This window comes from Copidosoma floridanum, unplaced genomic scaffold (genome assembly GCF_036245765.1).
Source record: "Copidosoma floridanum isolate Cflo_tuat_1 unplaced genomic scaffold, Cflo_Japanese_pri ptg000006l, whole genome shotgun sequence".
In the NCBI taxonomy this organism is placed as follows: domain Eukaryota; kingdom Metazoa; phylum Arthropoda; class Insecta; order Hymenoptera; family Encyrtidae; genus Copidosoma; species Copidosoma floridanum.
In genome coordinates this window covers 19,025,933-19,052,266 of record NW_028321883.1, presented here as the reverse complement: position 1 = coordinate 19,052,266, position 26,334 = coordinate 19,025,933, and the positions used below count along the sequence as shown (strand labels likewise).

General features: G+C 38.6%; 3 protein-coding genes across 5 annotated transcripts in view; 2 read left to right on the top strand and 1 right to left on the bottom strand.

Annotated features, from left to right (window-relative positions):
• olf413 (DBH like monooxygenase olf413) overlaps window positions 1-5,358 on the top strand; it is a 119,506-nt gene extending 114,148 nt beyond the window's left edge. For all 3 annotated transcript variants that reach the window (XM_089598259.1, XM_014353112.3, XM_089598260.1), the window contains exons 7-9: window positions 185-637; window positions 890-1,080; window positions 1,304-5,358. In XM_089598259.1, the coding sequence (XP_089454385.1) occupies window positions 185-637; window positions 890-1,080; window positions 1,304-1,754 (1,095 nt within the window). In that variant the 3' untranslated portion in view covers window positions 1,755-5,358. The remainder of the gene's footprint in view (window positions 1-184; window positions 638-889; window positions 1,081-1,303) is intronic.
• A 4,397-nt stretch (window positions 5,359-9,755) lies between these two features.
• On the top strand, window positions 9,756-13,202 carry LOC106639443 (farnesol dehydrogenase-like). The gene is made up of 8 exons (XM_089598772.1): window positions 9,756-9,976; window positions 10,056-10,064; window positions 10,696-10,861; window positions 11,492-11,618; window positions 11,693-11,819; window positions 11,902-12,077; window positions 12,637-12,769; window positions 12,848-13,202. The coding sequence occupies exons 1-8, from the start codon at window positions 9,845-9,847 to the stop codon at window positions 13,043-13,045; spliced, it is 1,068 nt and encodes a 355-aa protein (XP_089454898.1). The 5' UTR covers window positions 9,756-9,844; the 3' UTR covers window positions 13,046-13,202.
• Window positions 13,203-17,020: 3,818 nt separating this feature from the next.
• Window positions 17,021-19,569, bottom strand: LOC106639445 (chymotrypsin-1-like). The gene is made up of 4 exons (XM_014353068.2): window positions 19,483-19,569; window positions 18,019-18,344; window positions 17,672-17,965; window positions 17,021-17,593 (listed from the first exon to the last, which is right to left on the bottom strand). Exons 1-4 carry the CDS (start codon window positions 19,526-19,528, stop codon window positions 17,408-17,410), a joined length of 852 nt encoding a protein of 283 aa, XP_014208554.2. The 5' UTR covers window positions 19,529-19,569; the 3' UTR covers window positions 17,021-17,407.
• Window positions 19,570-26,334: the final 6,765 nt, after the last annotated feature.

The following is a 26,334-nucleotide window of genomic DNA, read 5'->3' as shown; positions in this document are numbered from 1 at the left end:
TCTCCCTCCTCCGTGTCGATTCGTCGTAGAGAGAGAGAGACCACCCAAAGTTACTCCACATGCATGTTATATATACCTGGCCAAACCCAAACCAAATTAAAGAAGAAAGAAAGAAAAAAGAAGGAGAAGATCGAGTGATCCAAACTCAGCGTTGTGTCTCTTTTTTCTCCCCCTTACCATCCAGGGCTTCAATTACCCGGCCGAGGCGGGCTACGCGCTCAACGGGTACGACGGTCCGCGCTACTACATGCTCGAGACCCACTACTCGAACCCCCAGTTGGACTCTTTCGTCACCGACAACTCGGGCCTGCGGCTCTACCACACCGACAAACTGAGGACCCACGACGCCGGGGTCCTCAGCATCGGCATCGACCCCAATTGGCGGCACATCATACCCCCCGGCCAGCCCGAGGTCATTTCCGAGGGCCACTGCATATCGAGGTGCACCGGCGAGATGCTGCCCGACAAGGGTGTCAACGTTTTCGGCGTCGTCATGCACACCCACCAGCTCGGCAAGAAGGCCAGGCTCAGGCAGATACGCGACGGCAAGGAGCTGGCCCCCATCGCCGCGGACTCGAGCTACGACCCGAATTACCAGGAGTTCAGGAGGCTACAGAGGCCCGTCAAAGTCATGCCGGTGAGTCTCTTTTTTTTTTTTGGGGCATATATACACACTCAACGAGTGGTATGATAATACTCCACGCGATCAAGTTTAGTCCACGCAACGAGCGTACGAATACGCACTTGTAGCAAAGAAGAGAAGAGTGGAGGACAGATAGACAGACAAGGGGGAAGGGGAGGGTGGAGTAAACAGACACCGGAGTAATTGTCAAAATAACAAACCGTACTCGGGGATGGGCGCGCTTGTCCCCTTCCATTGTTGTTGCAGGGCGACCACTTGATCGCAGAGTGCACCTACTCGTCCCGGACAAGGCAAACGATCACGCTCGGCGGAGTTACGACCAAGGAAGAGACTTGTCTGGTCTCGGCTTTGTACTACCCGAGGATCGATTTGTCGCTCTGCTACTCGCTGCCGGCTCTTCGCACCGTCCTTCACAGCCTCGGCATCGAGGAACTCGAGTGAGTATACATTATACCTGTGCGGATCGAGCTTCATTGTTTTTTTTTTTTTTTTTTTTTTTTTCCCTTCTTTGTTTTTGTTTCGCTCGAACCACTTTTCTTTCAATGATTGAATATTCATGTCAGCAGCGAGCTTTTAATGTTGCGTCAAGCATTTTTGTGGCCAGCAAGTTATAAAGATTATCTTTTTTTTTTTTTTTTTTTTTTTTGCAAACTATCGCAGAGGTGCCTCGCCACTGCGGATAAAGTCGCCGGTGGAGCTGAAGGGCATGACCCTGGAGGAGCGCCTGATGACCTACGACTGGCAGACGAACTTCCAGGTGTTCGCTGAGGCGACGCACCGGGGGAGCTTCAAGCCCCTGTGCTCGAGCCCGAAGGGGACGATCGAGACGGCGGTGGAGGCGCACTACCCGCGCATCATATTCCCGTACGTGGAGCCGACGGTGCCGTGCATCCGGGAGCAAAAGCAGCACAACAATTGGTCGATCCGGTTATACAAGGACCGGGACATTGGGGGCACCGAGGCCGACGAGACGAACAGCGTGGAAAGGGGCCAGTTGGTACGGAACAAGGTGCTGCGCAGCAGCGACGGCTCCTCCTTGGCCGCTGGCTCGGTCGCTAGGTGCGCCCCCGTAGTTCTGGTGCTCGCGATACTCGCCATGGCGCTCAGGTGAAGATGCAACCGTGAGGGCCCCGGCAAGGCGTCGTTACTACCCGCCTGGAGGCAACTCTTGGTGAGCGAGTAAACACACACACGTACACACAAAAAATTATTACTTGTGTTACATACGCATATACACACTTGACTTGTTCGAGATTCGATTCGTTGAGGTGTAGAACCGCTCGTTACGGTCGTTATTTATCATTGCTGCTCTCGTATTTTCTATTTTCTTTCCTTCCCTTTTTTTTTATTCGCATCATCATTATTATTATTATTATGATTATTATTATTATTATTATTATCATCATTATTAACTACTTGAATTGTAAATTTTGTTAACTACTGGTTAGGATTCTATATAACGTATGTTACGAATATACATATATATATATATATATATTTAATAATCTCGAAAAGTGCGAGACTAACAACTGCTTTACTGCTGATGAGAGCGTTATATAATGTTTACGAATGGGGGGGGGGGGTATGTGCTCGAGTGATCAGATCGAATTGGCAATTTTTTTTTTTCGTTGTGTCCATATATTTCCAGTTTGAAGTGATAAAATGTTGAATTTGCCTCTGGAGCACGTTGTCTGGTCACTTGGGCACTATTTTTCTTGGTACAGCGAGTGTGAGTACCGATCGAAGCCGATCCGGGCATCGATCGGTGCCCATACTCCATTGATACTCGTTACACGCCGTTCTGTACAGATTATTTTTATTATTATTATTTAATGACGAGTAAATGATTTATTAATATTATTGATACGAATATTAACACGATTCGCGAGCGAAAAAACACGCGTTTATTTATTCCTATTTAAGATTCTCTTGCAATTGAAAGAGAAGGAGTCACGTGCGATATTATTTTTTAAGAAAAGGTAATGAAAATAAATGTTCTATCGTCAGCTTTTACTCAAGTTTGATATTCGCGTATTTTTTCACGCAATCACTAACGTTTAACCAACAAATTCGAGATACTTGATACGCAAGAAGCGCTCGATCGCTGGTTAAGTGAACTAACTTTTTTTTTTTTTTTTTTTTTTAATCGTACAAAACTTTCGTCATCCACTCGATCGTGCGCTACTTCGTTGCTTCTCTAGTGGTGCTTGCACTGTCCGTTGTATATGTGTGTTTGCATACAATTAGACCTTTTTGAGGTACGGTGTATTACCAGCACAGATGCAAATTTTTCATTTCATTTTAATTATAGTAAAAAATGACGTGTTCCTCAAACTAACTGCCCTCGGTTGTATTGAAAAAGTTTATCGTCCGGTTTGACCACGCGTTCGTGGAATTCCGTCAACTTCTAAAATACTGTACATACACCGTTGTACGAGTGACACGATGAATTTTCATCAAATTTTGTTCAGCACCCCATAGAAAGCCAAGTTTGCCAAAAGAAGAAACGCAAGTCCGTTCAACACTCGATTGATTCATTTTATATATACATACACTCATTATCGTTTATCTCAAAGAGGTGTTTGATAAAAAGTGTAAAAAATTCTGATAGTCAACTTTGGCGGGATCTAATGTGTTGTTGAAGAAACAAAAGAAGAAAAAAATAAACAAAACAAAAAAAAAATGAATCGATAAAATAACTCATACCGTAGTTGATATTTTACAATTTAATACTGATTATTCGTCGGTGTCATAGAGGACGTCTGTGTGTGTAGCGTGATAGGCTCCGTTGAATCAGCCAACTGATGTGCTTGGCGTTCGTCGAAGTAACACTTGCTTGCCACCCATCACACCTAACTATTTTTGAAGGAAAACGATGAAAAAAAACAAAAAAATAATATCTACATAGTATTTTTATGAAAGTTATTTTAACAAAAAATTCGAAACAATAATTTTCCACGGGAAACATCGCTCGCACCATGGGGTCATAGCAGGTGTTTTCTCGACGAGCGGCTACGAAATGCAAAAGAGCTTTGAGTATATTACGTAGTTGAGAGAAACAAACAAACCATTAAATAGAGAAAAATGTAGCTCGAAAAATAAAAAAAGGAGCGTTTCAAATTTGAGTAAGACGAATGATAGAAGCTACTAAAAGTCACATAGGTACGGGATATTTTGAAACGACGGGGAATGATAGAAGGACGACTATTCTGTCGGTGATATTGACCAGAACAATCAAGAAAACGCAGCTCGAATTGCTGATTCCAATTGCTCTTAACAGACAAAACAAAAGAATCATTTGCAAACCAGTTCGTCCCTACAATCGCCCAACAAACACTCAAACGACGCGCGTAGCTTCGAAAACGTACGGAAGTAAACCAAAATACCAATTACCGATTTGAAGGTACACTTTTCAAGTGATTTGTCAACTTTTCCTCCTCTCCCTGCAATCCACGACAAAAAGAAGCAAAGAGGCCTTCCTTCCCCTTTTCTTTCCCTCTACAGTCCACCCCCCCCCCCGAAAATCCCTCCGATCTCTGCCCTTACGTTTCATTTCCGCTGCTCTTCGCTTCCGATTTCGGATACGACACACATATCAGAGTGTAAAAACTGACGCGCGTGTTTGGCCTTTTGTTGGTGATTGTAGGTCGGTTACGAAGTCGAGCGTTGTGATTATTGCCTCGATACTGTCTGTCGATCGTCGATGTACCGTATTTTTTAGTTTTGCGTTTGATTTTTTATTTATTTCAAAATTTTTTTTCTTTTTTTTTTTTTTCTATCAGAACCAAAATAGATGGGTAACAGAAAGGTACTGCACATCGACTTCGACGACGCAGAGGTCGAATGAGAGCGTGGGAATGGTAAAAAAAAAGAAAAAATTATATTAAGGATACGAATATATCGCAAGCGCGCGTGAGAGCAAAAAAAGTCAAGAAAAAGTAATTGTAAAATTGAGGGAGAGCGAGAGACGTGAGTATGAATGAGTGTAAATAGAGCGATAAAGGAGACAGAAAAAAAAAGCCCTGTATATAGTCATAGATTTAACGTGCGATCCGTGATAGTAATGTAGGAAAAGGAAGAATAATAACTGTAGTTGTAACAAAAAAAAAAAAAAAAACGGAGAGGATGAGAGAAGGAAAAAAAATCCACGAATTATTACTTACCCTCCGATTTTGCTGTTAAACTATCCCTTTTTTAGTCCCCTCCCTCCTGTATGTACAATATTTGCAGATCCTCCTTCGATTTCCCTAACACTCCTGAAACGCGTGCACATACGCGCGTGTGATGCAATAGTCGATGGAATGAAATAGAAAAAAAAAAAGAAAATAAAGAAGAAGAGAAGGAACCGATACATTCTTTCCAGCTCTATTGTTCAGACACATATTTATGTATCATGTACACGTACACCTATCGGTCCTCTCCTCCTGTTTTCCCGGAAAGAGGTCCTATATAGATTTGTACCGCGACCCAGTTTGCGCAAGAGTTACGACGAACGGAGTGAAATGAAAAAAAATAAAAAAATGTATTGAGGGGAAACTGAAATTGTTGTGTATTTCATGAACAAAAGGACAAACAAAGAGTGCGGGGGAAAAAAAAAGTGAAAATAAACAAATAAATGGGTGCGCACGAGCAATTGAGCGCGTGCAGTGTTTCGACGAAAAGAAAGAGACGAAAATGATGTACGTACTCGGGAAAAACTACAATATCGTCTACACTGTAACAAAATGTATTATATTTTATATATATAAATATGTAAATGTTTTTCTATAAAAATACACTGACTATTCAATTTATTGATGTACCCATACATCCGATTCCTATATCCTTTTAAGTATTGCATTTTGTTTTGTTAATATGTTATTTAAAAAGATTTCCAGTATTTTTGTTGAAAGAATTATTCATTTTTTCTTTAAAATTTCGAGTTTTTTTGAATTTGAAATATAAAACAATAATCACCACAGCACGATCGTAATAATCAAATGATTTTAATCAATGAATAAATCCTCAAGTTTCATTTTACCTTGATTGGCACCCCATTATTAAATTGTTTATCAAATTGGAACTGAAGAAATTGAAGAATAATGCATTGAATGAATTGAAACGTCATTACATTCAGGTAAGTACGTAAATTAAGCCTGATTACAAAATTTAATAGCTCTTTATTAAGTATTGCAGTTGAAATTTCTTGTTAAATTTTAATTGCACGTAATATCTCATTGCGCAATTGGATTTATATGTAATTAACTCGATACAGTTAAGCTCCATAAGAATTTCGTATCTACGTCGTTGTACCTGCAGAAATGAAAAGAAAAGTCTATAAATAAATTCTACACCAGTTCTTGAAAAAATGGCATTACCTTCCACGTGTTCAAACCGTTAATAGCTTTTAATAAAAAAAAAAGACAACGCACAATTTGCACACTGTACGGATTCACACGCAAAAAATAGAAACAAAAAAAAAGTTGGAGGACACTCTAAAAGTAATGAAGATCGCAGGCCAAGTATAAAAGGATAGTCACGGCACATAATCAGTCTCAAATTGACTTTTTAATTTATTCAACGAGATTTTATTATTCATTTACCCGAAGGACAAGGAGGTGGGGGGAGCACCCGGAGCAAAATTATCCTTCGCAACTCTCGCACGCGCTCGTATGTGCGAACGAAAAAAAAAAAAAAAAAAAAAAAAAAAAAAAAAAAAAAAAGAAAGAAAGAAAAAAACGAGCCAACAGACATCAGCTAGATATGGAAGAGGCTTACAGGACTCGTGTCCCACACGAGCTCCGAAGTGGAATTAATAAATGCTGTTACGCCGGGCAGACGTTCAGGGCTACCTCCCCCCCTATCTCCGGCGGAGGACGTCAACGACAGAGGAATAACAAAGTACATACATATACATCCGTGGACGCGTATCCTCCGTCCGTGAGATGGATGGGCAAGGGGTGGTTTTGTTAGGTCTTGATTCGCGACTGGCTGGCGATAAAATCGAGTGCACACGACGGATGGATGGATCCCCGTGATGGGTATCTCGCTGCTGCGAACATTTGGGAGCACGGGCGAAATTATCGGGTTACGTGCGAGACAGTCATCTCCGTGCGTTCTTCGGGAGCTCGTTGCTGTTGTTGTTTTGCTTTTTTCTTTGGTCCTCGTTTTTCAAGCGCATAACTCAGTCGCGAGATGTGCTGTGTTTTTATCCGACGATCTAAATGAAGCGATTGCCGATCGGGCACCGACAATTGTGAGTTACGACGGTGCGGCTCGGACTTTGGTGGCGGGAAATTATGACAATGCATAAATTAAGTGATGCGCGATTGGCTCAGTGTAATCGTACGTCTTTTGTTGTTTTTTTTTTTTCCTTTTTTTAATGCAGCTATAGTAAATTTTAAAATGTAATTACCAGAGGGGAAAAGGGGCCCGGGATGCTGGACTGTGTCTTGTTTGATAAAATTATCCGAGAAATAAAAACAGCTGTTTCGCAAGGTAATCTAATCGTGAGATAAAAACTGTGAGAGAAACCAATGCCGAGTAATTGGCACAAAGAAACTCTGTCTTACATCACTGTGCTTTAAAGTTTCCTCCTAATAAATTAGTATTTTTTCAAGATTTGTTGTTCGGCTCGATTTTTATTGGATTGCTTAGGAAGTTAAAAATTGATTAAGCCATTCTTCGGAGAATATAAAAAAAAATTAAATTATTTCAATATCACTTCGAAATATGTATCATAGGAAAATCAAAATTAATGCCGAGCTTACAAAAAATATATATGGTGCAAGAACAGTTGTAGAAGTCACTGTATTTGCTGTAAAAGAATCGTCGTTCTGTACAATGAAAAAATTAAAAATACCGGGTCAACGTGAAAATTAAATTCCTTGGCTCACCACGCAGAAGCTCATTAAAATTTTCATAACGTATTTGCATGGAACATTTTTCTCGTTTACAATAAAGCACTACCTACCGATAAAAATTCAGGTTACATGCCCTTCGCTCGTTAAATATTGACGTTTCTATGCATATTACGTTCAAACACCATTTCAGGTAAACCTCGACCTTTTTACTCGCCTTACACCAAAAATGAGAAACAAAAAAGCCGTCTCATAAAGAAAGAGAAAAAAAAGTTGTTATCCCCCCCAAGAGTCGAGAAAAGAAAAGAGAAAAAAACCTCATCAAATTCGAAGTCTAATCCTCAACTCCCCCGCGCTCTGTCGAGCAAAAAGTTTCACAAACGCCTAATCCTCGTTCGCCAACCCTCACGTACATACTCTAAAAACCCTTCGAGCCACATCCTCGAGGCCACGACGAGCCAGTCATCGAATAGACGGGCAGACGAAGCGTGTGGCTAATTTACATGCAAATTTCAAATATTTCCGTGCACCAAATCAACAACCCCTTCTACCCTTGTATAACATAATATATACACACACATATAACCTTATTATATTCCCCGACCCCCAAGCGAACGATATACAAGCCAAAATGCATTCATAATCCAAAACCCGTGGAGTCAATGGAGGCCAACGAGGGCCACCTGTGCGTGCGAATTGCAGCTGCGGCCGCGAAAGTGTTTAGCCGGCTCAGCTGTTGCTGACAGTTGCGAATTGCCGGTTTACGGCTTTCTTAGCCGACGCTTGGATTACATAGCCAGATTTGCCGGTGCCACCCCCACCAGCCCACTCCTACCAGCAACAACGGTACACGTACACACTTGTATATATATGTGTATACATGTGTACGAGGAGCAACCAAACTTCTCAATCCATTAATGAGCAAGTTTCCACCAAATTTCCCCAAACTTACACGAAGCTTCGAGTTATACGTACTATGCATGTGCTCCCTGCATATTACTCCTCTCTCTCTCTCTCTCTCTCTCTCTGCTATATCAACTGGTGTATGTATATATGTATGTAGTTGTACGGGCTTTATATGGAACAGCATATACAGCTGCGTACGACGTCAATCGACTTTGCCGAAGGCTTAGCGCTGCCGCGAACGGTTTAAAGGAGATACCGCGTGTGTGGGTGAAGTCGGGGGTTATAGGGTAATGCAAACATATACATATTTACGTATGTATCGAGCAGGAGGGGGCTTTGGTATGGAGGCTAATCGGGACGCGTCCAATCAAACTTTGACGTCTCGCGGCTGGATATGCGCGCGTGTGTGTGAGCGTACATTTTTGTTTGTATATGTATACACCTACCCTTGAAGGTTTGGGGATGCACATGAGTGTGAGTGGTGTCGCTTGACAAGGAGTTTAGAACAGTTTAGGGGGATTTTGCGTCTTGGATGCGTAGCGTTGTGATACGGTTGGTTGGTTGCTTATCGGAAGTATACCTTCAACTTTTTTTTTTTTTTTTTTTTTTTTTTTTATATCTGTAGGTAAGTAAAAAATGTTATTCTTGCTACTAAAGAGTAGTTGGTTGGTTCATTAGTTGTTGAATAATCAATATTCTTTTTTAAAGGCACACACCTTGAGGTGTGCAGCAAAAACTTGCTTCTTACCCCCGGCAGCGTAACATTTTGATACACGAAAAACTACTTAAACTGGAATCGCACGAAAGAGCAAGTTTTTCTTTTTAATCAGTATAGTTTATTTTCTTTTGAAGCCTGAGATTGGCTTTTCAATCTGACATCGATTAACTCCCAGACAGATGGAGATGAAAGGCCCTCGTCTGGCTTCTTTATAATTTTTCGAGGGCTTCCACCGAGATCTCTTGACTTTTCGCAAAAACTTTATCATCCAGAGGTTTTCCGGGACCAATTTCACGAAAAGTTCTGTACAAGTCCTTGCTATCTAAATGCACGCGATAAATCAGTTTCAGACTTGTTAAAATCAAGTATACCAGTCTCACCAGTTATGCGATGGATAAACAAGTACATATAGTTTTTATGTTAGCCTTGGATAAAAATTACCAGGTAACTCCAAGCCTTACCTTTATCTTAATCACAACAATCATCTAGAGTTGAAAGAGATGCACCTGAGCAACCAGGCATCGGTACAGTATATGCTTATTTTTAGCAAAATCACAATCACCTTGTAGCTTACGCAACTACGCGCTGGTGTATTATTATGACTACATCTCTGTTCGAGTCGTTTTGCAACAACAGTTGGTCTTCGGCACTCGTTCGAGCAGTTACAACTTGAGTCGGAGCAGAAGAGTCATCGTTAATTGATGGTATTTTTGTAAACGTTTTTATCAAGAAAATACAATGGAAAGGTGGTCAGGAAAAGTTGCGGTTGTAACTGGTGCATCATCGGGTATTGGATTGGCAACGGCAAAAGCTTTAGTCCAACATGGAATGACGGTCATTGGATTAGCCCGAAGAGTCGATAAAATGGAGGTTGGTAGAGAAAAATTTTATTGAAAATACTTGTCCACTGTGATGATTGGAAATTCATTGTATACGTTGTGAATCCAAGCTTGTTAAAGTATACACGTTTCAAGCATTTAATGGAAATTTCTGTTTTTTTTTTTTTTTTTTTTTTGTTTTTTTTCTTTAATTAATTGCAGTACAATAGGGTTGATAAACGTTTTAAAGAACGACCATTGCGGTGCCTCGTAAAGTAATTCCTTTATTTTATTGTACTAAGGAATTCTTTTCTTTAACGATTGAAGTAAAAAGGACATAGAGAGTAAAACATTTCTATGACAGATTTTATACACTTGCAACTGTGTTAAATCAGCGACAGCCAAGTTTTTTCACTCTACAGCTTTCCCACATTATTTTTCTCTATTCGAAAGTGTTCAGTATAGTGGAATTGGTTAAATAGGTACTTGGTGTACCATAGATTAGTTTGTTTTTCAAATTCTTATTAACACAAACGTGAGTTGTTTTATAAAAAGTACATATTTTATCTACACGCTTTAAACGTGTACTTAAACACACTTGGATTTACAGTGTACTAACTCGCGTAAGCGCAACCTCCTGTAATGTACTGAATCTAGCCTTACGTTGAATTGTATGTAATAAGTATAAAAGTCTGAGTTTTGCATGGCCTAATTTCTAATTTACTCTGATCGTGAAGCAAGTTTTATAATTCTAACAATTAATTTCCGTAGAATGAAATGAAAACAGTAAAAGGAGCAGGAAAATTTTTTGCCAAGTCATGCGACATTACAAAAGAAGCTGACGTCATTCAAGCCTTTGAGTGGATAGAAAAAAACTGTCAAACCGTCCATCTTCTTGTTAACAACGCGGGTACCATGAAATGTGCGACTATTGAAGGTCAGGGTGATGTAATATCGAGAACACGAATTTTCGTCTCTGCTGATAATACATATAGGCCTGCATGGATTACTCAACTTTTTGTTTCTGATAATTAATTGTATCTTGAGAAATTTTGTGCATGGATTTCGAGCGCACACACAAAATCACCTTATTGCGAAAGGCTTTCAAGACACTCAAACTTAAAATCGTCAAAAAGTTTTTTTTTTTTTTTGCTTTGTTCCTCTTCAAATATCTTAAGACCAGAAAGAGCAGGGGTGAATCTGATAACAAGTTTTTTTTGGGGTACCTACGTAGTATTTAATCTGTAGTTTGTTTTGCTATTTTAAATTTTATGAACAGTCTGATCTTGTATTTGTTAAAAAGGGCTAGAAAATATACAATATATTTGCAAAAATACTTAGATTTTAGTACACTCTATAAAATTTTAAGATTGAAGTTGCCCAAGTTCTTTTTAGTCTTGGATCATTGAAAATATACCAAAAAGCATACTTTTCAGCAATTTTATATTGTATAATACCTCAAAAATCTGATGCGTTGGGGTGGTTTTGCATCCGGAATCAAAACTTAAAATTCTCATTTGCCGGCCTGTGTTGCCGTAAAATACTATAATGCATTTAAAAATTACAGAAGTAAAAACTGAGGACATGGTAAATATCATAAATGTCAACATCATGGGATTGTTGCATTGTACACGTCAAGCTTTGCATTTGATGAAGAAAAATGGCCACGAAGCTCACATTGTCAATATCAACAGGTAAAATAAATGTTTAAAATTTATTATGAATTGTATACAGAAATAATCATTTACAATTTGCACAAAATATTCAGTATCGTAGGTCATAAAGTTCCTCAACTTCAAATACCAATTAACGTGTATCCAGCAACAAAACACGCTGTGACTGCAATTTCCCAGATTCTTGTTAACGAACTTAAAGGCAATAACATTAGAGTAACCGTAAGATTTTTAATTAAATTGTTTTTTATTTTTATCTTAATTAAAGTAAAATTTTTCATAAAAATTGTTTATTTCAATTTAGAATATTAGTCCGGGAGCAGTCAAAACCGAACTCTTTGATTTTGCACAAATAGAAGCTTTAATGAAATCGAAATTCACAACTCTAAATCCTGAAGACATAGTCGCTTCAGTTCTACACGTCGTTTCAGCACCACTTCACGTTCAAATTACGGAACTTACTATCAAGCCTCTGGGCGAGTCTTCTTAAAAAAAAAAAACTGATTACAACATAATAAATGCGTTTGCTTTTAATGCTTCAATAAAAATTTTAAAGAAATTGTAAATGTTTATTTCTTTCTGGACTTCCAATTGAATTACACCTTTATCTGTCCAACGATAACAATTTTCCTTCATTGGTGATTTTTATTACTACTGTAGTACTATAATCTCGACCATAATCATATATGCTTGTAAATACACATCGTTATACCATAATCAGATATTAAAAATAATATTTTATCAGCTCAAGCACTTTGAATATTTTTATAATAATGTCATCGATATCTTACATAAGTATACTGTACATATTTAGTGAGATACAAATTTAAAAAAAAAAATGTTTACTCTTAAAAAGAAAAAAAAAAAAGAACAGAACAAAATCATTAGTTACAACAAAGTACTACCTTCTACAAATAAATTAAAAAAAAAATTTAATAATCAAAATAGGATGAGGTGTATGAACATAAAGAATAGCGATTAGTAGGGTTTATGGAAGTTTGATGCCGAATAATTGGAAGCGAAATTTTTTGTTGCTCAGCCTTGCAGGTCACAAAATTTACGATTTGGACGAATCCGTGAACGTCTATCCAGCCACGAAGTTTGCTGTCAGAGCTATTTCCGAAACTCTGGCCAACGAACTCAAAGGAAAAAGTAACAAGATAAGAGTTACCGTACGTATAAAGCTGATAAATTCAACTCTTGATTCAACTGAAAATGTTTTATTTCCTAAAATGTCAAACTGCACGCAGAATCTGAGTCCCGGAGCGGTGAGAACGGAAATTTTTGAAGTAAGTCAATTGAAGCCCGAGACCATTGCTAATTTCCTTTACTTGGAACCGGAGGACGTAGTTTCCATGATACTGTATGCCATTTCGGTTCCTCCACATGTACAAATCAATGAACTTACGATCAATGCAAGGGGTGCGTTTTACGAAAAAAAGGCATAATTAATATATTTTTCAAAACCTTTAACATGTAAATCGGTTTACACAGTTTAAGTCTACGATGTAACTGCGCTACAAAATCTTGAATTTTTGAGCCATCGTGCAAAATCTCAGTATTACATGTAATAATAAATTAAAATAAAAAAATCAGCTTTACTAAAGAAAAGCATGTTTAATTTTTTTTTTATTTGTATTCGTCACACGTGAGCGTCTCCGATGGCGCACGAACGACGTGTTTGTATAGGAATATAATTTTCCGGTCGTAAGGCTACCGGATGCGACATCAAGCTAGCCCGTAACGCTTCAGTGCTACTGTACAATTCATACCTGTATATGCTTCCAGACATCCGAAAAGAGAGAAAGAGAGAGATTAGGTGGCTATCTTTGCCAGGCAGGAATGGCTTGATTAATTTCTTGGGCTTAAAATTTCTTCCCTCACGGCTTACCACGTAAGAAATGGGATCAAGTAAGCCAACTTGAAAGCCTGTCTCTTTTATTTAACGTCACGATAAAAAAAAAAAAAAAAAAAAAAAGAGCAAAATATCGAGTGCATCATTTTTCAAGTTGAAGAGTATTTATTACAACCGAGGGTCGGTTAATTACTGCTGTTGTTGGAGCGATTGAAATGTCATTAAAACGAATGGCCGGCCATTCGGGTTATCTATCGAGTCAATACCTGCAGATGTAATACATTACACGCGCGCGGACGGTGCGCCATCGGTCAGAAAGCAATTATTCAGAAATGTTTCACGTGCGAGACAACGCAATTTTTTCAATAATAAAACATGTTCGCGGTGCACTTCACAAAAATGGCCCCCGTGGCAGGTGAGTCTCTCTTTTCTGACGCCTATGGTATTCTTTTTTTCTTTCTTTCTATTCGAGCGTTTAATCGATTCACGCACTCTCGAGGGGATGGACATAAAAGAGAGCGACGAGTACCGCGAGGCCATTATTACATGGGCTGCGAACTCGCAACAACTTGACTCTGCCGCGCGGCAATTATCGACCTCGTGGAGGAGCTTCAACGCACGTCCACTGTCGTTGTCCGATCGAATACAAACTCAAACGCGCGTTAGCAATGAAAGTCCAACGAGGCATGAGATTAGAGCATGGCTTAGCTCGCATATGTTAGTTTTTATTTTTCATTTGCAATTTCCTGGAAAAAAAATCACGAGACACATCAGAGAGATTGCTGAAGGTGCCAGGGATCTATTTTATAAAGTCCGTCATCCGCAACTAATGGATATTTCAGAGTTATTTATCCATGTATACGTTGACTCTCCGATCTCAATAAATGCACGATGGTGGTGGAGAGACACGTAGGAGAAATCACAATAGTTGGTCGAAAATTGAATTTTCCGCGGCAATTTCGCACGGGCGCTCTTGCGGGGCACAATGAAATCGGCTGGCGAACCGCATCATAATAATTTAGTCCTAATAACGAGAGCTGGCCAATTATCGTCATCGCCACGGTTCTCTCTCTCTCTCCGCCTGTATGTACACGCGCCATGTGACATAATTTCGCCCGGGGGTCTTATTACCGGGCGCATCGGCTTCATTACGATTTCACGCGTCGTGCCTCTCCACCACCTCCTCCTGCTCCTATCGTCGGCGCCATGAATATTGTTATCGATGATTATACATTTCGTCCTGAGTGGCAGTAATTGAATTTTAGTTTGCATTTTGAATTTTAGTTGGATTAATATTACCACGAATTTTAATCGACGCGTAAAGTGTTGGTGGAATTTCTGTTGCGTATTATCGGAAATAAATTATTGAGGTCACAAGTTAATCTTAATAAATACCTACTTGGCTTATTAAATCTCGAATTTTTTGCGAATGCGAAAATTGCGAAAATAGCGAAAACGAGAAAATTTTAAGGGATGGTCGATCGTATTTTCCTTTTTTTTTTCTCTTCAGTGACAAGTTTTTAACTGTTTAGCTATGTTTCAACTGAAAACCAAAGTAAATGGATCATCTATATGGGCAATTGACTTTTCACTTTTGTGGTCTCAACTTTGTAATCGCATTTTTTTTAGTTGGCTTCCGTATGATTAGCAAACTGATGTACATACTCACAAGATTTCATAATTTCGTAAAGTTATTTTAATCCACTCTGCATTTATATTACCGAATAAAAATATCTGTAATTTCATACAAGTTCTTCCTTATCTTGGATCTTAGAGCGAATTCTGGTACTTTTAATGGTGTATTGGAACACTTGTATTTTGAAAATTTATTTAGAATTATTTAATTAGAAATTTAAATATTGATACAAAGAAGAAAAAATAAATTTAAGATACCTTAGGAATAAATAATTAACAATGATCTCATGATTTCTCTCGGTATTTTAGGTGATATGGAGCAATCGTGTTACTTACAAAACTCTTTTTTCCTTATCAATAATTTTCAGTTGGTTTGATCATTAAAATCACGCGATTACTAGTGTACAAAAAAAAATAGCAGAATCCAAAGAAAATTAACGAAAAATTAAAGTGCTCTGAGCTGCAAGGACATTAGCAATCAAGACTAAAAACCCAATTCATTAGCTTCCTCCGCAAAAACTAAACTTGCCGCAAGCATACAGAATCCCAGCTGGAGAATTTTCAATCTGCCAATGGGCAATCCACTCCGGAACATCGGCGATCCATAAAATTTCATCGAGCAATAAATAAACGTCAGCAACGATAAATCGGATCAACAGCAGCTTTGATAAACTCGGCCAGTCGTCTTAAATTTAGCGGTGCATACATCAGCCCCGTGTAAGGTACAAAGTGTACGCCAAAGCGAAACGATTGTCCAACGTCCAGGGGGCTCGGCTCTGCCATCAATCATTCGGTCGATTTACGTTTAAAAAGGCCGGAAGGGAGAGAAGGGGCACAGCCCTAATTTTTGCTCGGGTACGAGTATAACTCAAACAATAATATCGCGACGCTGCATCGCGGGATCATACGGCCACGCGGGTAGGTATACGGTACCTGTGGAGGTACAGCCTGCTCGGGGAGTGCGAGAAATGAGTCGGTCGAGTTGAAGAGGGGAAGGGAAGATACACGTCTCCTCGAAGAGATTGAAACTCGAACGTATGCAGAGCAGGTAAGAGTACGTTTGTGAGGAAGGGAGAGGGAGACAAAGATATACGATTTAAAAAAAGTGTGTCTTGGGTGGCCATTTTTAATGCTCCGTGTGTCTTGGCACTTTTAAATTTTTTGAGTTTTTTGCCCAAAGTATTGAATGTACCATTACACGGAATCTTCTGTTTTCTTGGGGACAACTATCATAAATGCTGCAAGTTTAAGTATTGGGGATATTTTTTCATTGTTCGCGTGGAGTCAATAATACAGAAAATAATTTTTAATTTAGTATCATTTAGTTCTTATCTAGTTTTTTTTTTTTTTTTTTTGGGACACAAAAATTTCTTAAATCAATAAATAAAACGAAGAATTAAATGTTTGCTCAATGCATATTAATTAAAACATTAAGGTGTTCTGAATTCTTGAGGAATCCAATTTTGTATGGTGTCCACGTTTTTTATCAGAATAAACCAAGCACCTTGAATCGTCATTCACATCTTGAGATTTTTTTGCTCTAGTTTTAAAACTGAGATGTCTAAGCTTAATATCGCTTTGAATTTGTATTGCAATATTTTTAACGTAAGATTCTCATCCATGTTTCTACGTTAATAAATTTGCTTATAACTAGCACCTGGTCAATGTTAATCTTTTTTTTTTAAGTGTAAAAATCAAAAGAAGCGATAAAAATATTAGAAAACCATTCTTTTAGATGTTGGACTGATAAATTCTGATTCAAGGTAAAGTGTAAATAAGTGACGATATGAGTATACTGTCAATTTCAATGAGCCTAAACATTGCATTAACTTAAGTAATACAGTTTTTGTTTAAAATTCAAGAGCAGATTTTTTTATTTCTTCCTAAGTTCTGGTACTGAAGAAGCTCTGGTTCTAAAAAAGATAAAACATGATTTTTCCAAGAATATTATAATTAATTAATACAAATTACAGGTCGTGCATCATCTTATTGCATCCGTACACGTTTTACATTATAGCATAATCAAAAAATTAATATTACTTTTTAATTTTTGTGACTTTATAAGCTTCAATTTACATTTCAATGTCCGAAAGTTTTTTACAGCTTTTGGTAGATTTTTATTGTTAAGCAGTAAGTAACCGTGATGGAAATTTTTCGGAGTCTTACTGCTGTGAAGCAAAGAAAAACCGTACATAAAATAAATCCTTCCCTGAAGCAGCTGGTTGTCGAATGGCACTGAATAAATCCAATGAAATTCACCAGAAATTGGACCTTCAAACCTCTAGAACAGCGTTGTCTTCGAATGTAAAATAACATGCGATTAGTAGGCGGACAAAACTTTTTCGATGAACTGCAAGTGAGATGAGACTCTGGTGAACAACGCGAGGGTCTCTTTGGAGTAGAGTTTGGGCTCGATACGAATGCCGATGATGGTGTTTGTGGTGGTGTAATAACCGGTTTGATTGTAATGATGCTTGTGAAAAACAAGAGGCCCTCCATCGTTACCCTGTCGAATAAAGTGAGTTACACTTTTTACAAAACAGACGCTTAAATTGGGATGATTAGATGCACAAGAAATACTTACGATCCACTCAACACCGATATCAGTTTCAAAGTTTGTGACAATGTGTGCGTCGGTTACTTCCGGCGTAATCTTTTCGTACCATTCGAGGGGCCATACTCTGGTATCTTGATAAACGTAGTCGTTGGCATCGTCGAAACCTCTACTGTGATTGTTGACACCTACACTGTGGTCACTGAAATTTTTCACCAAAAAACCGCTGTACAGCGCAGTGCTGTAATCTATTTCCGTCTTGCTGTTTGGTAAATCAACCTTCATGTATGCGTCACTCTTGTCCAAGTCGAACCCTCCATTGACCTGAAATATACAATAGTTAAAGCTACCTGTGGGGCTTAACAGCGAGCCATTACCTTTAGTATAGCAATGTCGTTCAAATGAGAGCTGCCGTTTGAATCATCGTAACTTGGGTGGCACATGAGCTCGGCAACGTCATAATAGGTGATTGTATTCATGGTACCGCCGCTGGCCGAATTGGTTTCTGCGTCTCTTTGGTCGGTGCGTATGCGCAGCTGAGCTCCATTGTCGAGACCGAAGACGCAGTGGGCAGCGGTGATTACGTGGAACTTGTCAATTATAGCAGCCCCGCATATGTGTTGCGGTCCTTTTCCATCGGCCGAGTTTTTTTGGATGGAGACGATGAATTTTTGATCATTGCAGTGACAAACCGCCTCAACTTCTGCAAGTTAAATTGAAGTGAAAATGTTTTTTCTACGTTATCGGGAGTTTCTTATTCTGCCTTCTGTAAAAACTAGTACTGAACTCTTGAAAGATGATTTTAACGTGGATACTATCGTATGCTGTAGGTGGTGAGAAAACGTGACTTTAGTTTCCAGAATGTGATGAAGCAACTTGAATTACCGTTTGTATATCAATTAAATTTTACGATGGACTGGAAAATTATAACGTAAAATATAACACTCAATTTTTTAGATTTTTTAGAATATTTGGGAAGAAGATCGTGGATATCTTTGCATTAATAGCTTAAACATGGAAGTTAAAAATTGGTCGCCTAAGATATAAAAATAGGGGAAAAAAGTCGATTTTTCAACCTTCTTCCACTACATACTAAAGCTTGGAATATTGTACATCATGTACTTTTGAAATATAAACAAATAACACTGTGTAATGTTACACTCAATTTTTACAACTTCATCACATACCCACTTTTTTTAGTCAAACAATTTTTATTGCTTTTTTTAAAATTTAGGTGTGAATAAAAAAAATCTTTTTAACCTTTGGTACAAACTGTGAGTATAATTAAATATGGCTATGCATTTTTCAAAGTATTTTATTCATAACTATCTAAGTATTTACTATTTTACGATAACTTGATATTCAGTTTTAAGCAGATTCACTTGACTAACGATTAATGGCCACTTTTGAATTGAATTAATTCTTCATTATAATGATAAATAAAAATATTTTGTTGTTGTAGAAAATTCACCGTAACACGCATACACGTTAATATAAATTAATCTGCATGTCAAATGATTTATCTCACGGGTATCACTGAGCAACCCAATTCTTTGAATCAAAGAAAATTTCTTTACCCTCATTCCGTTAAATATTTTCTTTTAATTGGAACAAATTTAGTCGATCCAAAAAAACATTTCGTACAACTAAATGAGAAATTCGTAATTAAAAAAAGAAAATTTTAATTTAATAAAATATTATTTTCAATTAACTTATATTTTTTTACTCATAAGAAAATGTTTAACGGAATGAGGGTAAAGAAATTTTCTTTGATTCAAAGAATTGGGTCGCTCAGTGATAGTAAAATAATTTTTTTTTTATTTAAGAAATTACAAAAATACCTGTTTTTATAAGTAGGACAACAGCTGTGATTAGTATTAACTTCATTCTAGAACTGTTCGTGGCTCAAAATCACTGTACAACTGAATGGGATGGAATGAGATACTAAGGAACTTATTGTGCTCTTTATATACCAATCTATATACTAACAGTCTTTACAAGGCTGCATAGAGGGGACCAGGCAGTTATACACTACCAACATACACGTCAATGTGAATAAATGACAAATGGTTTGCTTAATTTTTTTTCTGCACAAATTTGTTTTTTTAGTCGTACAGTAAAAGAATTTTCAAAAAAGATAATGTGTTGTCATATTTGATTTTTCTATTATAATAATAACAATAATTAACTAATATTAGTTTATATACTTGAAAGTGATATAGTCCAGGAATTTCGGGTTAAAAAATGTCTTTATCTAATAAATGTAGATGATTTAGGAAAATTTCTTCCAGAAGACTATTTTTTTTGTAGTTGGAATTTTTTTCTTGTCCAATATTACTTTTATGCAATTATTTAAAATTATTTTTAAAAAATAAAAAAAAAATTTTTTATTGTCACGAAAATGTGTATTAAACACCAATCCTGTATCAAAAAAATGTAAACAACATAAATGTAAATGTGTACATTTTACGTGATCAGCATCACTTTACCCCGTCCAAAACGCATGTCAGATGTCATAAAATCCAACAAAATTTAGCCAGTCCCATTATATGCATAAAAAAGGGCACCACCTCTAACGATAAATATATCTCCTCGTTGCCAACACTTTCCCAACGAGACAGCTTTGCCTTTGAAAAAGAAAAAAAAATCAATTTCTCCGTTTCTCGATTTTTTTTCCAACTCCAACCTACGCGCAATCCACTCGCAAAAGTATATGCCCAGCCGTCCGTGAATAATAGCCCCAACTCTCCTTAGGTACCGCATTCGCATCTGTACAGGTATACAAGCGCACACTCGAAAAATCGGAGACGGAAGAGCGGAGATCTCGGCGATCGTTGTCCGAGAGAGTCTGATTGAAATTTATGTTTTAATTCATAGCCCGGACTGATACGGCCGATAATCGGAGTGAATGTGTGTGTGTGTGTGTGTGTGTATGGTAAACGAGAGCATAAGGGATATGGGACGGCAAAAGGCCGTGACGGGCTCGTTACGTCCTGTACGTCGCGAGGCAATTTACACTCGCGCTACGGGGACCATTTTAATAAATTCAAGTGGCGAGTTTAACTGGATTCTGAACGACGACGACGACGAGGAACCGTGAGCTTTTATGCCGCGATTATTCCCGACGTGTATGAAAGAATTTCCCTTTACGAGAATCGCCCGTTTTTCCTTCCCGATAGCTCTGGGGATCTAGATCTCACTCTAATGGCGACATTCGGTTCGGAATGGGGCTCGTACGGGGTGAAAAATGTCGAGTTTCCGCGTAGAGAGAGTTCAATTAAATTTACTCTTTTTGGAACGCGTTTATACGTGACGATTTTACATAAAAGTAGCGCGGGTCTTGCAACAATTTTCTTTTTTTTCATTTTATATTTTTTAGGACAAATAAATACTGTTTTATGTATACCATGGGAACAACGAATGAGTTGACGAGCTTCTTTTATCGCTGCTGATGCGTAAATTCTGTTATCAAGAAAATACGCAGTGTTTCACAAACAGCGACATGTGTACGAAAAAAAAAAAAAAAAAAAAAAAAAAAATTCGTTTCCCGCATTGTCTCGGTGAAAAATACTGCGCACGGGATGTCATAAAAATCTCGGGGATGCAAAAAAAAACTCGCAAAAGTTTGCAGGACGCTCCAGAGAACAATACGCTAATTCAATTCCGTCCCATTCCTTTTTTTTATGTTCTTTGTAAACTCGTGCGTGTTTTTTACGTTCCCATTTTTTGTTCCTCAGTGCCATTTCTTTGAACGGGAAATTCTACCATACTCATCAGATCGAAATCAGGGACATTTCACCCAACAAAAACAATACAGCCCAATCCAAGTGTCAATAAAGTAATCCCTTCCAGTAAAGACAAACCAGGAGTTTTTCGACTCGCCGAAGCAAAAAGCGACAGTCCTCCCGTGTCAATCAGGACTTCATTGTTCAAAAGTGCTGCCTGCTTCTGCCCAATTTCTCGGTACACGTACTTGATCGACCGAGGAGAGATCGACCGGCGAGGGCTGGAGTGTGTGCACGTGCGTGTGATACATGGGCGCTGGTTGGTAAGGGCATGAGTTACCTCGCTCGCTCTGCTGCAGCCGCGCATTAATTACCATTATACCCGGAATCTCTCTAATTCCATTTCGGTCTTTGGCTCGCCTGTCTTGCACTGTACATCCCAGTGTGTACTTTGCCGGGGTAGAGCGTATTTTCGATAACACGAAAGAATAATAATACAATATTAAGCTGTCAAAATATTTTTCGCTGGTTATTGTGGCGTAAAAGAATTGGTAGTGGTACATGAAAAAACGTCACAAATGTCTGGATGAAAATTTTATTTTGAAGCTTTAAACCATCGCCGGTCGGAGCACCTACTGTCAAGTAATTTTTCCTTGTTCCTTTCCAGAGTACTTCGAGATCCACTGTCCATGCAAGACCCGCACTTTCATTATCGATGCAACTTTGATTTGTTTCATCTTCGTAAATAAATAAAAAAAAAAAAGGAGAGTAAGACGTGGATGCCACGGAAAAAAAGAGTACAATCGATGAAATGGGCAATGATGCGAAGGGGGTTGGAGCGCACCAGTCCCGGGAGAAATTCATTACCCCTCTTTGGTTGATTTCTGCCTCGCTTCTTCGATAATGCGAGGATGCCGTGAACTAGGTCGGCCCGTTAATTCGATTACGAGTTATGATTGCGTTTCCATTTTTCTTCTCTTCTTTTGCCACTATTGTTGCACTTGGAATTCCCAATCTTCGGAATGGCAATCGAAAGCTCGGCCGAGCGCGAAAATAACATACTTCGGACGACTATCGCACAAATCGATACCACTCGTGGCGGGAATATTTGTGTCCATCTAATAATTGATTCATCAGTACAATGGATGCATTATTGCTGTGTCAAACAAACGCTGATCAAACAATCGTCCGACTGTGAAACTGAAAAAATCGAAATTAGAGGAAAAAGAGGAGAAAAATTTATCTCGCAATCGATCTTGATTCGATAAAAATTCTCATGCATCAATGAAGACCCAATTGCTACCGTATACGCGAGTGTGGTGTAGCTTTAGATTCGCCAGATACGTCCGACACCTCGCAATCATGGGGTCCGCTTTGAAAGGCGATACTCTCCATCACCTTTGCCTCCCTCTCTCTCTCTCTCTCTCACTTTGAGTTTCTTTAATTGTCTGTTTCTTTCTTCTCTTTCGCTGGCGTTCCGTGCTCTCTTCTTCCCGACCCTTCGCTTACAAACTCCTTTCGCTCTTCTCCTGCGCTCTCGATGTTTTATTTTTGGTTATCTCTGACGCGATCGACTTGCCGATTTTTATTTTTAACTGCTTAGGAAACGAGGCGAGCGAAATGTGTATCTACGTTTGATCTGGAGGATCAAAAGCCACCATTCGCATTTTAATACGGGTTTCGACTGTAACTTGTTCAGATTATTTTTTTGATGTTTTTAGGGTCATACTAGGACCTGTAGGACCGTCCGATTGAGATTCGAAAGTCATCGTATTACTTTTCGCTCACTGTATTTTAACTTATTCATTACGACGAACATGTGTCTTTGAATTGTTACTGTCAAAAATCGGTATTTTTAGGAAAAATTCTTATTTTATAAGTCCATGGAGTATAAACAGGCTAGAAATATTTCTTTGAAGATGCATTTCCAAAAGAATCCAGACTAACTTTGAGCTATTGATATCCAACAGCTCGAGTACGAATAAAGATGTACATTTCCATCGAGTCCAAGGTTGACTCGGAGCGCCTTAGAGTGCTAGACCGTACAAATTTATTTGTATGGTTTGATAATCGGTGAATATAATACTTGAAGATTTTTTTATATAGTATACAGGGCTCGTAATGTTGATCAAGATTGCACGCCAGCATGTCGTATACGTGTACCAAAGGTCCTTTTGATTATCTCTTGTATCTACTTATCAAATATGGTAAATGATTATCAGTTTTTCCCCATTGGTAATAAAAAGCTCCAAGCAAGAGCAACCCCTAAAATCCTCGTGGAAGCAGAATATAATGACCGTCTTTATACAATGATGGAGAAAAATCCTCAGCATAACCAAGTAACTTCCCTTCATACAACTATTCGTCAAAGCAACTCCCGACGAGGGATAAAACTACTCCTCGCTCATCGATGCCTTCGATAATTTTCGATTCCCCAAGCTCTCCCACATGCCCGCGACCGCGACCTCGTTCCATTTCAATTTCGCGCGCACACACGTCCAAGGACATTTCGCGCAGAAATAACCTTCCAAGCGGAGCTCAATCGACCCTCTCTCCCTTTCTACCGGAGTTAACTCCACACATCGCGCGTCCATCCACTGCCTAGACGTATTCCTGGGGGTCTGATTAATAGCCGATTCAGCCCAACTTTCAGTTCCACCTCGTCACACGCCACGTGCATGTGGGTGTATATGCGCGCGCGCGAGCTTTCAAAGTGTGGCAGGACACCATGACACTGACGTCGAAGGTCAAACGCGAGCTTAATTGACTGGGTGTACCAATACGATAAACGCGACCGTCACTGTGTGTATATATACAATATACACACACACACACGTATGGATAGGGAAAACCAACGGCGTCGTCCTCGTTATCCTCTCGATTTCTCTCGATGGCTCTTTGTCCGTGCATTTATAGTCACGGAGACTTTGGATTCGCGGAGTGCCGTGGAAATGCTCCTTTGCGCCGCGGTAATTCGGAAATTTATAAGCATGGGATTGGCTTATCGGTGGCTCACAAAAGCCTTTTTCTCCTCGTGCATAACGTCCTGATGAAAAGGGTGGCGATGCGGAGGCGGGATGGAACGGCCGATGCTATCGGGCTCGATAAGAAGCGAGACAAAGTGCCTACCGGGAGGTGAAAAGAGTCACGTGCTTCGAGTACGTGTAAGGAAAATAAGGAGTCACGGGGTCCTTTTGCAGGGGAATAATGAAGCGAAACGGCGAATTGAATGCTGTTCTTGGACCTTTTCTTTTCGCTTCGCCTCAGTTATGGATTTGAATGGGTGACATTATCACGTGGATGTTGGAGAGTTGAGAAAACGTTGTGTTGGAGTGAGGAAAGTAATTTCTTTTTTTTGCCACTCATATACGTGTCAAGAGGTAGGATATACAGTCGGGAGTACCTGATCGAGGCAAGTGTTTTCTTATTGAAATGTAATTTTTGCAATGGATGCTGATACGTATTTAGTGTTGGTTTTTCACAAATTTACGTAACGAGAACATGAAACTAGGTTAATTTGAATTTTCATTGAAACTGTCAAGGAGTCTTTTTTTTTCAACATCACATTTACGTACAATTTTGAAAATCATCCGTTATAAAAGAGGATTTTTGTCGAAACACAATTGAAGCTATTCATTTTTACAAAATTCTTTTTTTCCTCAACAGCTTTAATATTTCTTGGGACACTTTAATTAAAATTTTTCGCTGTATTTTATTGCAAAGCGCGTATACTAAATTTGCCCCTCTTCTCCGGGTTTTCGCATGAATGCGCAATGCGTCGCTCCTAATGATCTTTGACACCTTGACCTACTTTGTCGGTGCATTTAAAATGAGAAAAAATAAAAAATATATACAAATGGAATTCGTGATTTTCATGTAAATACATGAAAAGCTGAAAAGGCGCATTCTTTTGGAAAAAAAAAAAATAAATTAAAAAAAAAAAAAAAATTTTGCCTGAAAAGTACACTCCAAGTACGTTTAAAAGGTTCCTCAGTACTGCTCAGTGAAAACTTTTAACGAACGCATTATATGCCCTTATACGTATTTGTTTTTCCACTACTTTTTTGTTTTACGCTCCTACAGCTTTTTCAATGCTCATCACATTGACCTTATTCATGGATCTCCTCCTACTCCTTCTCCTGAACTTTGAACATCAAATGAAGTGTTTTTGCAGTTATACTCGTACAATTCAGTTAATCGTAAATAGTCCTTTTATTCCTTTCATTCGTAATTAATCGTATATTCGTGCGAATGGAAAAAAAAAATTTAACGCAAAATTATTTTTAGACAAATTCTTCAAGTACACGATGGGATAAAGGCTGAAGATTACGGGGCTAACGTGGAGCTTAAGCGAAATGGGGAGAGACGGATATAAGCAGAGTACAAGGAAGCAAGGAGGGGAAGAAGGAGACGTGAAGGAAAAAGGAAAGCAAACGTGAATGGAAGATCCGGTGAGGTGTAACGCGGAGCGGAGCGCGAGATTAACGCTTATTGTGGACCTGGACGCCTCGGCAATCGAATTCAATTTGCGTAATTCCGGTGTTAAATTACGCCGTTCCTGCCATGCTGCTGATTCCCCTTCTCCGTCCACCTCCTCTTATTTTCGTTTCGTGCCTTTCTTCGATGCTCTGCGACGCTCGTTAATCACTATGGTCTTTTTTTTTTTTTTTTTTTTTTTTCTTATGTTACGATGTGTGCGATTATGTGTGAGCTTTACATGTAGCATTAAATTTGTCAAAGAATAATATGGAGTGCAAAGCTCAACCTAATACTGATTTAAATGATTCGAGGCAAAAAGGTTTTGCTAACAAATGTAAGATACAACAACGAGTGCGTTACGTTATGGTTTTCAAACAACGCAGTAAAATATTAAATAAAGATATTTCTTGTAAAGAATTTCCATACGAATTTTAAATACATATCATTGGAGTCAGAACATCATATTTAAAATTATTTAATTTCAGTGTA